Source organism: Mastigoproctus giganteus, chromosome 9, assembly GCF_048544385.1.
Source record: "Mastigoproctus giganteus isolate SK-2022 chromosome 9, ASM4854438v1, whole genome shotgun sequence".
In the NCBI taxonomy this organism is placed as follows: Eukaryota; Metazoa; Arthropoda; class Arachnida; order Uropygi; family Thelyphonidae; genus Mastigoproctus; species Mastigoproctus giganteus.
The window spans coordinates 204,087,366-204,105,363 of record NC_143583.1 but is presented as its reverse complement, the minus strand read 5'-3'; the positions used below and the strand labels follow the sequence as shown (position 1 = coordinate 204,105,363).

The following is a 17,998-nucleotide window of genomic DNA, read 5'->3' as shown; positions in this document are numbered from 1 at the left end:
CAGAATTACTTTTTTTATATCGATTTCATTTGGAATGGCCTCTTCATGTCTGTTGCAAAGGGCTCAAGAGAAAGAGAGGTTTACATAGCCTAAAATTGCATATTGGATTTTCCTTCTGTATCTGACATTCCATTGGCGGAAATTAGTGCGCGTGTGTATGCCACGTGGCATCCCAGCGTTCATAAATGTTTCCTACCGGCTTGTAAGAAGGCCGCGTGCTGAAATTGGCAGTTGACAGGGGTCTTCGACCTAACAGCACGCCATTGTTTCCGACGTAAACACAGGCCGCACGTAGTTCGGTGGTTTGTCTCCCGTATTGCTTAACATTCCTAGGCAAGACCTCCCACTTGTGCAGGTATTCCAGTGATGGGGTGTGCTAATACGAAGACCGGTGCATCGGCGGTAGGAGCTTACAGTGCTCCAGCTCAAGCAAGAGAGAATGAGGAGTTGTGTATGGCAATACAAAAGGCGATCACACCAAAAGCAAATTCTCCTATTTCAGATGGGATGTGGAACGGACAAGTAGGTGAGTTGAACAGACACCGGGGATAACTGAAACTACAGGTCTGCTTTTCATTTTGATATTTGTATTTAATAGCATGATATTAACTTATTAATCACCTCTTTATGCTCTCAGCGATCTATTATTGTCTTCAGAGTATTACTCACTGAATTGTTATATATCTGCATACATAACCTCCTTATGTATCCGTCTGTCGTTGGTGCAGTACTTTTTCTCTGTTCATTACTTTTCCTGCATTTCTTTTCTTTCCTCTTCTCCCCTTTATTTTTATTTTTCTATCTAGAATTAATCTGTTGTTCTCTCCCCTCATATCTTTTTTTCTCGATTCATCTCTTTCTACCTTCATTCTATACCGTATTTCTCTTTCTCACAACCTTTATTTACTTAAGTTTTTTTTTTCGTTCACTCTTGTGAACGAAAATAAAAAAAAACATTCAGTCTTTCTTCGAAGAGGAACAGGCGCATATTCTCTGTTCCTCTTCCATCTTGCTCCCATCTTCTTCTTCCTGTCTCTTTCTCCATCATGATACTATAAATCTTTCTAGGTTTCTGTAATTCTATGATTTTCAATCCAAGTATTATCCTCGCTTACATTCCCTTTATTTCTCAATGTATGAAATAATTAGCGGAAATGTGGCAGAAATAAATTTTAAGACATTGCAAAAAAATCAGCCGCCAGTTAATTTTCTACACCAACTGCTTCGCTGTCCGCCATTTTCCACTAGCACTGGTGTAACGATATTGATTGTATGTCAGGCTTAGGAAGAGACATTGTGGTTACCGAATGTTTTTGCCGTTCTGTGCATCACTTATGATTAAATACGATCAGCTCAAGTGTGCACCGTACATCCGTTTTCTTTCCTGGCGCCTGTTTGAGAACTAAAGTAGCAACTTCAGAATTTTGAATATACTTAATGTCTGTTTTTATATGGGAAACAAAATCTTTAAGTGACTGAAGTTAGGAATCTATCAATAAACGAGCATCAGCGCATATTTTGATAAAAAGAAGCCATCTTTCTTTCTGTAAGAACGCTTTCTTTCCTTAATTCATAACTTCTCTAAATTTTCTCAACAAATTATCTAATCAGAACTCGGAATAGCTGGGAACGCACCATAATGCCGTTTCGATTCCTTCAACATATGCATCGGAAGTATGATATATACGCATTAACTGCCTTCTGTTGTATAATCCTGATGAGCTTCTGCTTCGTAAAACTTTCCATTTCGAGCCCTGGATCTATATCACAGTACGCATATTTTATAGAGAGATTAAAGTTATAAAGAATAATTTTCATTGTGGTTATTCAACACAACAGTATTTTCAATTCGGTGACATCAGAAAAGCATTGCTCAACTTCTTACGAAGCTTACAACATCAGCCAAATCCTCCACGACAACGTTCATTACCCCTGTAGAAGTACTTTGCCCTCACGTCTGAAGTGTTATGTTCGTGCTTCTGCCACAGTGATCGATTGATTCTGCTCTTATCGACCGACTATTTTCATAAAGTTTCAGTGAAGATTCCTAACGAATCTGATTATACCACACTTTTAAACATCTTTTTTCGTAAAGGATAATTTATAGTATCATCAAGCAATAATTCATTCCTCATCAGGCATCCATAACCAAGGCAAAATCACTCCCCCTTTTTTTTGTACAAAGAGGTAATACCCCAACACGTACTGCGATTCCTTACATATTGTTGCTCAGTGTTAGGATCAGCTTTTGTAATAAAAGTTTCATGTACCAATTCAGACTACGAGGCCTATGTGCGTGTATCGTGTCTGTAAATTGCAAAGTGCTAAGGTTGTCTTATCTAGATAAAAAAAATGGCGTAAAACCCACGAAAAACCATTTCATTCCCTGCTAAACTCAGCAACTCTTCTTCCCTTGAAAATCCGCTTCACTTCATAGTGTCATAACTCCCAATGGGAGTTATAACGCCATAGCTTACCTTCGCTCCCCCTCCCTTCAGACAGCCATTGTTCACACCTAACAAGCCAAGATGATATTGCTTAATTTTCGGACTAAAGATGTGGTTTCGTGCAATGCAAATTCTATTACGGAAAATAGAAACAAATGTCCGGATTTCCGCCGAAAGAACTGCCTATCACCAAACACACGCCTGTTGTAGACAAACAAGGTCCAGTTCTGGCTGCACGCGAAGTGGAGCATTATTTTGTAGCTTTCATTCATTCAAAACATCAATCTACTTGACGGTGACGCGTCAGTAACTATGCTTCAGGAGGACGCCTCCCTCTGAGTCATCGTTGTATCCGCAATTTATAAGGCTGGATTTCCTCTTCCTGTAACACACACATACAAACACGCGCATGAATAAAACAAACAAAAAAAAAAAAGATAGAAGGCAAAAAAAAAAAAAAAACAGAAAAAATTGCACAAGATCAAGAATATATAGACATATCGAAAACAGCATAATTTTTCCATATATGTCTTATGGAAAAATTCAAAACATGAAAGACCTTCAAGATTAAGAGTAAGAGTACAACGCTCTGCACTGACAGTGCAGAGCGTTGTCAGATAAGAGTGAATTTGAAATACTTCTTTCTAAATTTTATGCAATCCACATTACTTCCCAATGTAGTACAGTATGGCATTGGTCGATTCACGAAAACTGGTTTTAGTCCTAATATCTTTTCACAGCATTATGACTACCACTGAGTGGAACTGATTTCAAGAACAAAACCATATCGAATTAACAAAGTAAACAGAAACTGTGAACAGTTCGGATTTCCAGACCTTCGAAATCTCACATTAATCAAAGTTTGCATTATAAATATTTAAATATTTAGCTGTTACATGACGTTATACCACTGACAGAGACCCTAACAGACTGAGCTTCAATTTTTAAATACAAATAGCAAATCTTTAAAGCCAACTTTAAAAACTCTGGCTTTACACGGTTATTCCTTTACCTACAATACGGAACTACTCTCAACTGTAGATGAATCTGAATCTACCTGTTAATTTTTCTCACATTGTAATCGGAGACCTTGTAAAGCAGGATTGTAAATTAAGTGAAATGTGGAAATTAATGGCATGAACAAATAGACAAACGTGACACGAGGGAGAAAATTGCGCAGTACTCAACCTGCATGTCAAATTAAATGTTAGCTGCTAGTTGTATGTAAGTAGGTACGAACATAGCAGGCAGCTAAAACCAACAAAAGACTAGGCATGGAGCTGTGATGAAGCTAATTTATAAAAACAGTAGAAATGCCACAGCTGCGCTTTATCGATCCTGAAAGGAATCTTTCTGCAAATAAGTTACTCACAATGAGAAGTTTGAAGAACAGGGGTCTAGTAGATGGGTGATGCTGCTGTTGTTGTGGTTGTAGTAGAAATAAGTTTTGTTGTCACCGAAAACAAGTTTGGAAATATGTTTTCATCCAATTGTGCCACAGCAGTTTTGGGGCAATTAACTTTTACATGGGCAGCTGTCCCACACAGTGCTAAGCATAATGCTACAAGAAACTGTAGTTTGGTATCCGTAAAAATCGACATAACGCAACAGTTAACATTGGCTGATCCATGGATGGTTTTAATAAGACAATAGGTAAAAAAAAAACTTGCTCAATAACAAAAATACAAATTATCGGATATTTTTAAGTCAGAAATTATATGACTGTGACAACAAATTCAGGCCACTTTTTGAGCAATTTGGAATAATACGTGAAAATTAAGAAAACAAGTGAGTTAATGTTATGTTACGTTAGGTTACGGGTGTGTTAGATTTTTATTTCTTAAATTAATTGATTTTTTTGTTTCAGTGATCAATAGAAGTGAAAAATAAGTAACTAATTACACTGGTAGGCATCAATTCCTCCCTAGAATAATTTCGAAAGATTCTTGTGGGAAATATGTTCAAAAGCCCAGATATGTGCTTAAAAAGTTCTCATCACCCTCAGTTTTCAAATATCGTAGGTTAATGACCGAAAACTAAGACATGTCGTTAATGTTTCATTTCCTACATTCCCATTTAGACTTTTTTTCCCTGAAATCTTGGGAGCGGTCTTCGATGAATACGGTGAAAAGTTTCATCAAGGTATTTCTCAAATGGCAAAGATACCAAGAAAAATAGAGTCCAAATATGTTGGCAGACTACTGTTGTAATCTCGTACGGGAGATACCAATAGACGATTATAAAAGATTATAAACGATTATAAAATGAGAAAATAAGTGGTTTGTTATCAGATAAACATTTCTGTAAATATAACAAGGTTAATAGACTCATTGTTCAATATTTAGTACTGTATGTATCATATTCTTAAAATATATGAAATCTTTTTTACTAGACGCTTTTTGACTTTAATCCCTTCTCCCTTAAAATTGGTGGGTGTAACAGCAATATGGTTACCATATTTGAATTCAGCAACATCAACTCTACAAGAATCACCCTGAATTTTAACAGGGAGCGAGAAAATTTTTTTCCCGCCTATTGTTATCTTGCTACCAATTAATTACTAACTGGTTAACTAATAATATATAAAAGTAATTGTTTTCACTTCAGAATGCACATACGTAATAGTCACTGTTTTGTAATACTTTTTTCAATTAACAATGAATGAAATGCAACACCTTTTCAGGATCTATGATTTAATAAATTAAACAATCGTAGTATACTGTTAACGCTTTCGTAATGCCGTTTATTTAGTTCTTCACGGATTTTAATACCAATTCAAAAATAACATATTTAACATTTCTGCTGTGATTAATCTAATACGCAAACAGTAATATAGTTAGGGAAGAAGTTACGTGGCTGTCTTCCATGAAAATTAATTACTATAATTAACAGCCACTCATATAACACGTGAAATTAATAATATAGTTTATTAAGCTTATAGCTCAAATCACTATACATTTAAGGTGACATTTCATGCATCTTACCGATACCCATCATCAGACTATGCTGCTGTCAGACTCCTGCTTGCCGATGCTTCCAAAACCTGATGTATGCACATCAGGTTTTGGACGCATCGGCACATAGGGCGGAAAAGACCTAAGTTCGAATCCCATCAGTAACACGAGGAATTTTTATGGGTCTTTTTCACACTGAGTTAGTTGGTCTCAGGAGAGCGTACAGGATGATTTTCTCCCAGAAACTCGTGCTTTTCGTCCAGCAAACAGCAAATGAATCACAAAATGACCAATTTGGAGATAGTATACACGGTGCAATATGGCCAAATTTGCTGATGCACCTAAAGCCCTACAACAACCAAACCAGTTGTTCAAATCCACATTCTTGGACTTCAGTTTGTGCAACCTGGGCTCTTTTGCACGGGTGCATTATCACGGAGAAGCGAAACCCGATGACCTAAATTTCCTCGTTTTTTTCCCTGAATTGCAGCTTTCAACTTTGACATAATACTGGCGTAATATTCCCCTGTTATGGCCGTTTTAAGTGCAATGTAATCAATTAACAACAATCCTTTTGTGTCCCACAAAACTGAAGCCAACACTTCTCCAGCTGATAGTAGTAGTAGTAGTAGTAGTAGTAGTGGCATGTGATGCAAGAAAGCAAGTGTATGAGCTTATGCAGCATCAGCCAAAAAAAAAATCACACCATTCCGTCCAAATGCCTGTCCAGTTCCCAGTTCCTCCTTAAATTTATTTAACCTGTCAACTTCCACAACGACAGATGGAAGTTTGTTCCAGTAATTAACCACCCGCTGGCTAAAGGCAAATTTCCGCACATCTATTCTACATCTGTCTTTTCTTAATTTGAATTTATACCCCCTTAGGTTCGTAATCTGAACAAGTCGAAGGATTCCATCAGAATTCAGCGTGCTCAACCCATTCAAGACCTTATACACCTCAAAAATGGGCGGTTAAATGCTGGAACAAACTTCCATCTGTCGTTGTGGAAGTTGACAGGTTGAATAAATTTAAGGAGGAACTGGACAGGCATTTGGAGGGAATGGTGTGATTTTTTTTTTTTTTTTTTTTTTGAGGTGAGCTCGAAACGTTTTCGGGGGAAGGGGTCTGGAGATCCCTTGCGCTTCCACTACATGCTTTTTAATTTTGATTGGATCCTAAATACATAAAAATATATCTGGATTAGCAAGAATTTATTTTAAATTCTTTTTTGATGACTCCATCCGCTCATATTTGTCATAAATATAAAGGCTTCTGGAACACATCGCATCCTGCATAAACTTGGAACATTCATAAATGCTCATGTATTGTTTTCAAAATGCTTCCATGGGAAATGGTAAGTACTTATTCAAGTTCAGACACTAATTCTTCTGTTTTATTAAAATGTTTTTCTTTAATGATGGCAACTAATTCAGAATTGATGGTTTCTGATGGCCGACCAGACCTCCGATTATCCTCAACTGACACCCGTCCTTTCTGTTTATTTTTTTAACTCTGCCAACCGTTCTGCAACAGTAGCGAAACTACATGATACTTCCCCAAATACTGTAGTAACTCTTTCATGAATTTCTGAATTTCTTTAGCATTTATATCCTCTTGGTCAAAAATTTTATTACTGAATGATGCTCAATTTTCTGTATATTCATTCTTCTTTCACTACCAACATAAAAAATTAAATTTTAACTGTATAAGACAATTTTTTTCATGTTATTCTTAAAACAGCTATCAAAGTAACTATGTATAATTTATTAATTCATTTTATATACCCTGTTCTCAGAAATTTTTGACCACCCCTCGTATCTAAAGTTATGCGGAATCAGCATAAGAGATTTATGAATTTTGAGTTTTCTTAGGGATAAAAATCTCGAGCCTTCAGGGGAAAAAATCCTCCTCTCAGTAGAAATGGAAACTATGCCTTCTCCCTGTTGTAATAGTTTTTAATCGCCATTCAAGTGGAATGAAATTTCTGCCAACAGAGTATACGCTCCCTGGCACATAAACTAGTAATAAACTTTCTTAGTAACGTTAACAGAAGTGATATTTAATCTTAGGAGAAACATTCTCTATTCATCTCCATCATCTTGGCTTTGCTCAAAACACGTTTCGAGCCCACGATCAGCAAAAGGAATGTATCATGTCCGCTTAAAGTTGCAATTCAAACATATCTAATAATGCGCATCTGAGTTCGTTCATTATGTTGTGGAGAGTTCAGTGTGTTCAGAACCTACAACTATTGCTACTAAAAGCTCCTGTCTGATATAATCGCTTTCACTGACTTGCAATCGGATTTTATCGAATATATATTTACGTTGTATTTTATTTTACGCTCTATTTATTTTATTTATGGCATATTTTGGTTTAGTAAAGTTTTTGAGCAGCAGATACTACTAACATTACGTTAATAAGATAATAGGATTCAGTCATTCGGCTGAGTTTTGTTCTCTTGTCTGGGGTGTATCTTGTCTCTTGATGCATCTTAAGTCAATAATCGTGTTCAGTTCGCCGAACGCTCCACAGTATTTCACAAATCCTGTCGACTGCTTTATTGAGACACCCCATGCTCAGTATAGGAAGGATTTATTTAGCAAAAGTGCCATTTAAAATTCAGTGTCATTGCGTTTAGTAATCCCAGATGAAGTCAGTAAGAATATCTCATTGAGTAAATATTTTGCAAATTTCTTTTTTTTTTTACAACTAGGTACGATAGCATTCAATCGAATATCAAACCTCAAAGAAAGGAAAAATTGATAGTGAGTGCTGAAATTTTCAAAATCTTTTTAAATAAAGAAATAAATGCCAAGGCTGCTTGTTTGATTTATTAGAAGATCTCGGAACATAATCTTAAGAGATTACCAGTCCAAGGATGCAGTATCTCATGAAATGCATACCAGTGCGTCTTGATCAGATCTAGCCGTCCAGCTAGCAGCAACGCTCAAAACTCCATAACGTTGAAAATTTAGTGGGGCAATTTCTGAAAAATGGCTGATTCGTGAGGGCTATGAAATAGCTCTGTTAACTGCTAAGTCAGAGAGTCATTTTCCAATCAAGATTTGTCTAGTCATCTTCACGACAAAATGTGCTTAAATGCCCAAAACTTGGTGTTCTTTTCGACTGCATGTGAAGAAAGTGATTTACGTCACATGTACTACATAGTTGCTGATTTCTTTAGAGGCGTGGATGAAAACTTTGTTGTTGTTGGGTTTTAGGAGCATCGGCAACTAAGGCCACGTTGCTCCGTGTAGACTGTCTGTAAATTGCGTGTGTTCTGAGGTCGATTTTGTGTTTATTGGACGAAAAACCCGAATTTCCAGGAGAAATAAAAACTTTGTTGTAACCGAGCAGCTCTCACATCTTTCTAGTATGCACACCACAAACAAGCAGATTTTTCGGAGAAAATCTGTTCGAAGACATTTTTAAAGTTGTGAAGGTTGTCAGCTTCCTTAAGAAAAACTGACTGGACTCACTACAGATGAAACTGATAATGTGCCATCAATAACCGTTTGATCACCGACTTACATATATTTGTAAAGGCTTCAGAAATGCCCTCCTGGGAATAGCATAGTGAATATAATTACCTGGGTTCGAATCCTGTCAATGACACAAGGAATTTTTATGGGCCTTTTTCACAACGTGGCTAAGTTAGTGGTTCTCTGGTGAGGATTGCAAGGTGGTTTCCTCCGGAAACTCGGGGGTTTCCTTCCTGCAATGTCCTTAGTATACATAGTTAAAAATGCACTGTGTGTGTGTATGTGTCTATCAGCTTTCGAAATGAAACAGTTGCTTTGGAAGCAGCAGCATCTGAAGTAACACATCTCTGCCCCCTTCCATGTTTCAGAAAAATACGTAAGCAGTACTCAGATTCACTGATAAATTTCCTGTAATAAATGTGAACCAGAATTGTGGTATTCGGGTTCAAGGTGGATGCAAGTTCCCGAATTCCAATGGGAAAAAATTCATTGACTTGCCTATGCTTTAGTTCTATTTACACACACAGAGAGTTTTCTGTACCCTCTTCACCACACGGATTAGGTTTTTTTTTGCATCAACATATATAAATGCACCCTCTTCAGCTCACGGATTAGGGTTTTTTTTTTTTGCATCAACATATATTTGTGAATAGGTCTCCTCCATAATAAAACTGAACAAGATGGACTAAAAATCAATATGACTGATGCTCATTTACGAGATGTGTTAAGGGTGGCTCCAATTAGGGAGGAATCACAAATTTGCAAACCGAAACAATCAAAGCACCAACTCCATATTTTTCATTGACGTTTACTCCAATAAATAAGGCAACTCCCTTTTACATTAATTAATATTCCCAAGTGAAGGTTAAGATTAAACAGTGCCCTAATAGGAATGTTACTATACAGGAGGCACAAAAGATCAAACTGTTGAGCATTCCCTGATTTAAACTATCCAAATAAAAGTCAAAGAACACTTGTAGTATGACCAAAACACGTACTTTTCAATTTAATAGCGTTTTCGCCAGCCTTGGGCCGTAATAACTGCTTCAATGCGTCGTGCAATACCTTAATTTCCAGCAGAAGGCTGGTGAATTTAATAATTTAATAATTTGGTATTGAGCTGCACACCTCCTTTAAAACATCCGTGCGATCCACAAACGAAACGGCCGTCTTCAGTTTGCTCCAATTCTTCGAACCAATTCACAAAACAGATGGTCAACCGAGTTGAAGTAGATGCTCTGTCTAGTTATTAGAATGTTCCGATGTTATTCTCTTCATTAAAAGATAAATACTAATTTTTACACTATTACACAGCGATTATTACCGCTTCTCTCTCTTTTTTAATAGCATCACGTTCCGGATTTCTGCCTGTCCAGAAAAAAGAAACACTGATCATTGAGAGGTAGTGCAAGCGAAAAAGGGATTGGCAGAAATTTAGAACGTGATGCCGTTAAAAAAATGGTAATAATCGCGTTGTATGAATGTAATAATCGGTGGATAGCTCTTAATGGAAATAGATCACGAAAACGACTCTTTTAAAGTCATTATTATTCTCTTCAAACTGCGCGCGAGTGTGTGTGTGTGTGAGAGTGAATGTACATGTGTTAGTAAGGCTAAGAGGCAACAGAACATTATATCTGTAAACTGCGTGTATTCTTGCGATCGATTTGCCTGTTTGTTGGACGAAAAACACAAATTTCCAACCGAGAAAGAAAACAACTATGCAACCCTCGAGTGAGATTAACTACCTCATCACGATGTGAAAGAAAAAAAAATCTTGACGTTACTGATAAGATTCGAACCCGCGGGAATTTTTGACCTAGATGGGCAAGAAAGAGTGCGATTATATTAACTACACTCCTCACGAAAACTGGATAGTTGTAAGCCTTCTATAGTTTATTGTATTTTCATTCATTTTTTATTTTTTTGCTGGCTTCTAGGTCTGGACAGCCTGGGAGCGGGATTGCTGGCACCCACCAGTCCTGCACTACCCCTGGTGGGTGCGGGATTATAGTGCACTATTGCACTGACAGAATTAATAGACCTAGGTCCGGCTCCGCATGCCAGGGACGAGTAACAGGAAGCACTTACCCATGTGGTGGCTGCTCCCTGGTGGCAGAGAGGCCTAACGTAGCAACACACTACACTAACGCACATACATCTACCCAATTCAGGCTGGTATACTGAGATTTTTTTTTTTTTTTTTTTTTTTTTTTTGCCCACACAGTACACAGGTGGAGATAGACGAAAGTCTGGGAGCCACCCACCGACATGAATATACATAGATACACTGTGCTGCCACTTTATTAGGTACACCCTTGCTGTGCACACAAATGGTTTGTCCCATAATGTTTCAAGTCACGTGATCACAGTTGTAGATATAAATGCAGCAGAACAACCTTTCTAGTAACAGTTAAGCGTACAAACCGTAGCAAGAATGGGGAAAAGGAGTGATCTAACAGACTTCGAACATGGCATGGTAGCAGGCATAGCCGACCGGGCTAGCCGAGTGGGTAAAGTACCTGCCCGGCAACCCAAAGGTCGCGGGTTCGATTCCCGCCTCGGGCTTGGATCAAAGTACTGCAAAAACCTTGGGAGGTGCAATATGGCCACAGAAGCCGATGGGCCAACAACTATCAAATCAAAAAAAAAAAAAAAAAAAAAAAGGTAGCAGGCATGCAAAGCATCTCTGAAACGGCAGTTCTCTTGAACTTTTCACGCACCACAGTTTCAAGGGTGTATCGAGAATGGTGCAACGAATAGTATTAGTATTAGTAACGGCCGCATGGTGCAAGAAAGCCTATGGCTTATGCTGCACCAGCCAAAAAAAAAAAAAAAAAAAAATCCGAACAAAACAATGATAAAAAAAATAAAATAAAATAAATAACTAAATAATAATAATTAATAAAAAATAAAAAAAAAAGGAAATTAAACCTATCATCCTATGCGCTTCCCTTACCCGAAAATACTATCCAGATGACCTTTGAATTTCCCCAAACTGTCGGCCTCTACCACCCATGAAGGCAACTTATTCCAGTAATTTATAACTCGCTGGCTAAAATAAAACTTCCTGCAGCCCAATCTAAACATCTCCCCCATAACTTGAATTTATGTCCCCTAATTCTAGCATCATTTATAATCTTGAAAATTTTGTCCTCATTCATTTTACTGATGCCTCTCAGAGCCTTAAACACCTCAATCAAATCTCCTCTAAGGTGTCTAGTTTCCAAACTCTGCAACCCACATATTCGAAGTCTTTCTTCATAAGGAAGCCCTTTTGCCGATCTCACCAGGCGAGTTACCCTTCTTTGCACCCTTTCAAGAAGCTCGATGTCTTTCTTTAGGTACGGTCTCCATCCTTGAACATAGTATTCGAAGTGTGGTCTAACATAAGCCTTATATAATGGGTTTATCACGTCCCTATCTCTACTTGCAAAAGTTCGATAGATCATCGATAGGACACCATGGGCCTTCCTTGCAACCAGTTTACAATGCTCAGAGAATTTCATGTCTGACCGTATCGTAACACCCAAGTCCCTTTCCTCCAGTACTGGGTTTAGTTGAACTCCACCAAGTGAATAAGTTTTTTTGGGATTACTGTTTCCCAGGTGTAATACCTTACACTTTGTTGGATTAAAGCACAGCTGCCATTTTTCTGACCATTCCTGAGATAGGAACAGAAAACATCCTCTCAACGGCACTGCTGTAGAAGAAAATCGCTTGTTGATGAGAGATCAGAGGAGAATGGCTGGAATTGTGCAAGCAAACAGGCGAGCCACAATGTTGCACAATACAACCTTGGTGCGCAGAACAAAATATCGCAACGGATCACTAGTCACACTTTGTAGAGAATGATCTACAACAGCCGACGACCACATCGCGTACCTTTGTTATCAATGAAGAACAAGACAGCACGCCTCCTGTGGGCACAGCAACACCAGCACTGGACTAACGAGGATTGAAAAACAGTTGCTTGGTCTGACGTGTCGAAGTTCCTGGTGCATCATGTTGATGGAAGTCTCAGAATTTGGCGTAAACCGCATGAGTCCATTTGCTGGTCATGTCTGACGACTACTGTGCAAGGTGGTGGAGGCAGTGTTATGGTGTGGGGAATGTGTTTTTTGGCAATACAAAAAAGGTCCACTGATACCCATAGATTCACATCTGAAAGCCACACGTACCTAAACATCGTTGCTGACCAAGTGCATCCGTTCATGTTGACAGTTTATCCTCAGTCAAATGGTTTTGTTTTTTTTTTTTTTTTATGTGAACCCCAAACACGAGAGGTATTAGAACCTATAGTACTTAGTACCGTGCTTGGGTTGGAGGATGAGAAGACGAAAGAAGATATTTGTTGACATTGGACTTGAACTTCTGTAGATTGTAATATTCAGGAAATACGTATGAAGGAAGGTTGTTCCAGAAAACGGCAGTTGAATGAATAAATGAGGAAGATGAAAATTTGATTCTGTGGGTTTGAAGTTGGATAGTAAATGGATGTTGGCTGGTGGCGGCACGTGTTCGGACTGTTTTGAAAGAGAGAGCGGGAATTATAGAAACCAATTCAGAAGAACAGTGCCCATGGAAGTATCTGTAGAAGAGGCATGCAGCAGAAACAGTACGTCTAGGAGAAAGCGAGTGGAGAGACTCTGTTAGAGATGAATCATTAATTAACCTAACTGCCCTCTTCTGAATGGAATCTCGAAGTCTGAGAGAGGTTTTGGGGGCACCACCCCAGATGTGGGAACAATATTCCATGGCACTGCGGATTTGCGATTTATACAATTACGTTTAATTTATACAACGGTTACTTCCAGCAAGATAATGAGCCGGTGCACGAAGCCCGAATCACTATGGAATGGTTCCAGGAACATGACAATGACTTTGCTTTTGCTGCAGCGGCCGGCTTAGTCCGCGGATCTCAATTCCATTGAACATCTTTGGGATGAGCTGGAAAGGGCAGTTCGCTGAAGGCCTACACCTCCGTCGAATCTCAAGAAACTGCGTGACACACTCATGTCTGCATGGTACTCCATTCCTGCACAACGGTTTCAGCATCTTGTTCAATCCATTCCTAGGCAAATTCAGGCTGTTTTGAAGGCTCATCACGCTACTAGGTAGGTGTACCTAATAAAGTGGCAGCACAGTGGCACAGTGTAGTTTATTGTAGTCTACGCTGTAGCACAGTGCTATCATCACCGTCCGCTCCCGCACCCCCCGGAAAAAGCCCGGGTTCGAATCCCGTCGATGACATGAGGATCTTTAATGGGCTTTTTTTCACTCCGTGGCTGAGTTTGTCTGTCTCAGGCGTAGATAGCAAGATTTTCCTCAGAAACTGGGAGGTTTTCCAGCAAAATAGGCAAATCGACCAGAGAACACAAGCAATTTACAGACCCAATGTACATGTGGGTATATGAAATAACCATCCGGGTGACCCTCATGTAATAGTTTGTATAGGTTATTATATTCATGTTTCGACTTCTTCTTCTTCTTTGTCTTTGCCTTTTGCCACATTATATGGGGTCGGCATTCAATGTTCCCAGTTCACACTTTACATCCTCTTCTTCTCCTCCAGTTGGATTAACTTCTTAACCAAAAGACATCTATTGGTTTTGGCACAGTTTTTACGACCGGATGCCCTTCCTGACGTCAACTCTCACCATTTATCCGGGCTTGGGATTTAAGCTGCCGATCTACTAAACCTGCCGCAGCCATATAAATGGAGTAGCTCTTATTCAGTGATGAAGCTTCCTCGTGATGTCACAATGTAATAATTTTACGCAATTTATATTTTTAATAAGAAAAGATACTTCTATCTTTTCTTATTTTTCAGTTTCTTTATACTGTCCAGCCATTTCTGATATCACTGTTTATCTTCAATACCTTTATAACGTTATTGGTACTGTTGGTTCCGCACACCTTTTCATCATGTCAGACGTCAATTCAAAGTCTGTACTCTGGTTTTCATCTTTTATCAAGTAAATTTTTTTTCCAAAGGACATCTTTCTTTTTTCCAAAATACACTTTTATCAAGCGACTTTGTTACACTATAATAAATGTTTGAAAGAGGCAACTTTTATTGTCCTTTGGAAGACGGCATTGTTAAAATTAATTTCCAAACCTGGTACTCCTACTTTTGCTAATGCCTATCGTCCTATTGCATTCTTCTCCAACTTGAGTAAAACCCTTAAGCGACTTATTGCTGCCCGTCTAGATTGTCTTTTTACTGAACGCTCTTCAAAGTCCTCCGCCCAGTTTGGTTTTCGTCCGGGGCGTGGGACTGAAGAGGCCTTGGTTGAACTTCTTTCCAGAGTAAAACAGCTGCACGTTTACATATTTATGGCTATTTTCGTAGACTTTTCTAGAGCTTTTGACCTCATTTGGTGGGACAGCATTTTTGCTCGCCTCAGGGTTGCTCAATGCTCCTCACAACTCTACAACTTAAACTGCAACTACTTTCTCCACAGTTCTATCCAAGTCATTTCTGGGACTGAGAAACTTGGTCGCTCTTGTCTCTCAAGGATGCCCACAAGGTTCAATGCCTGGTCCACTCGTCTGGGATTTGGTTCTAGATGAATGGCTTCTCCGTTCATTTCCCAATGCTTCTAAAATCGCATATGTCAATGGTCTAACGCTTTTTGTCCTTGGTAACTCTCATTCTTCTATGGAAAGTACTGCCAGTAACGTCATGAATAATCTGTGCTCTTGGTCCGTTATTAATAAACTTACCATTTCTCCTGACAAGATTAAGCTTCTTTATGTTAAGGGCAACATTTTAAGGCCTCTGACTGTTAAACGTTTGGTCGCTCTCTCTCAATGATTGACTCACATAAATTTTTTGGTATTATTCTTGATCGTAAGTTAAACTTCCAGAACCATGTCTTCCTTGGTGATAAAACAGTCAAGTGTACTTTTATATTTGTCCGTCTGTCGCATTGATCCTGGAGTATTAACCACTGTACCCTTCGTCTTTTGTATAAAGTGGTTATTTTTTCGATTTGTACCTATGGTGCCTGGTTTTGGAAACTCTCCTCCAACCAAACACTTATGCTCTTAATGATGAATTGTTCTTGTCGCACTGTCTCAACAGCTGCGCTACAAGTTTTAAATGGTTATCTACCTCTGAACCTCCAGATCACATATCAAGGTTTTTGCTATTACCTTAGACATGCCATTTCTGCTGACTTTTTAGACATAACTGTTAATATCTACCGCGATCCTAAAACCGAAAAATGCTCGTTGCTGGAACCACCTACTCCTGCACCAAAAAAAAAATCAAATTATGATATTAGGGCCCCCCGTAAATGATTACATCTACCCATATATTTCCTTTGTCTGTAAATTGCGTGTGTTCTTTGGTCGATTTGCCTGTTTGCTGGACGAAGAAAATCACAGTTTCTGGTGGAAAAACCTTGCTATCTACGCCTGACACCGACTAACTCAGCCACGGAGTGAAAAAAGCCCATTAAAGTTCCTCGCGTCATCGACGGGATTCGAACCAACCCGGGCCTTTTCCACCCGGTGTAGGGAGGACGGTGACGATACCACTGGTAGTCCAGCTGGTAGGAACGCCATCCTCTCCACAAAAGACCTGAATTCGAGTCCCGTCGAAGACGTGATGAATTTTTATGGGCCTTTTTCACGTTGAAAGCATGGTTTATTTTTTTCTCCTAGAAATTTCGGTTTTAAGTCCAGCAAACAGAAAATCGACCACAGAACACACTTCACAGAAAATATACACAGAGAGCAATATGGCCTTAGTCGCTGATGCTCCTAAAAACCTCACTACAACAACATCATCCGCCTTACAGCCTTGCCCGCTGCAATTTGTTTTTTTTTTTTTTTTTTTTTGTAATTTCCAAATTTAAAGAAGGAGGTGCGAAGTAAACGCTTCCAGTCGTCAGAATAAGTTGTAAAGACATCGGAGGTGATTCTCAAAGGCATGTCAAAAAATAGCCTTTAGCATGTTTTTCAAGAATGGTAGAAATGTTGGAGTAAGTGCATTTCATCAAATGGGGGACTACTTTGAAAATGACCACCAAAATATGGATAATTAATAAAGGTATGTTTTGAAAAAAATTATGATCATTCTTTATTGAATAACCCTGGTAATAATCGAATATTATTATCGAGTTAATTCAATAAAAAAAAGAGTCTGAGGAAACAGAACCAGCTGCAATCGAAACAGTGAGAATTTAAACAAAAAGCCAATAGGTGAACATCAAGCTAATATTCAAAATATGATTGAAGAAAAGTTTGTTTCATGGGAGGAGCAAGAAGATTTAGCAAAAAAAAAAAAAAAAAAATCTGAAACAATGGATAATACAAAAGGTCGAAAATCTCTGCCAAACTTAAAGCTTTTCCTCAAGAAATAAGTTAGAGAAAATCATAAAGGACCCTGATGGGTCCTTTATCATTTTCTCTAACTTATTTAATCTAACTTATTTAATCATTCTGCTACTGTAGCGATACCAATACATTTACAACAAACATACCAGTTACTAAACAGCACAGCTGCAGTTATACGTAATAACGTAATTTGCTTATAAAGTTTGAAAGACGGAAAATTACAAAATTCAAAAGACCAAGAAAACTTTACAACAAAAATAGCATCTGAAGACAACGTATTCAGAAGCATTAGAAATATTTCAACTGAGAATAACAGCAGTTGCAAAAAAGAGATATGCACATCAAGATATGATGCGCATATAAACCAGTTAAAGGAAAACGCCGTTTCGATGTAATCAACAACAATTCTACAAACCTGTGACAAGTAAAAACTGCAGCCATTATCAATCCACTGCAGGATGGAAGCCTCCTCAGCAATTCATGTTGAGAGAAATTGACCATAATCTGCCCTGCTGGTCCAGTGCGGGTTGGCAGATCGACCGTATTTAGCAGTCAGGGGCTTGAACCCCGGTCTACTCAAAGAGCGTGTGCTACTGAACTGGTAGTAACATCAATACGCTTCTAGATAAAAAAAGAAACCATCTGATTTTGTCAACACTGATGGGACTGTCCAAAAAAACATAACAACGCACATGCAAAACTGGAGATTAAAACGTTCAGAATGAATTGATGCCCAGAGATATGGCAGATCCAATAATAATCA

General features: G+C 38.5%; 1 protein-coding gene across 1 annotated transcript in view; it reads left to right on the top strand.

The window, feature by feature from the left end:
* Positions 1-297: 297 nt before the first annotated feature.
* Positions 298-17,998, top strand: part of LOC150081048 (uncharacterized) — a 30,815-nt gene continuing 13,114 nt past the window's right edge. Inside the window, exon 1 of the mRNA XM_090380898.1 lies at positions 298-526. Within this exon, the coding sequence (XP_090237024.1) occupies positions 367-526 (160 nt within the window). The 5' untranslated portion in view covers positions 298-366. The remainder of the gene's footprint in view (positions 527-17,998) is intronic.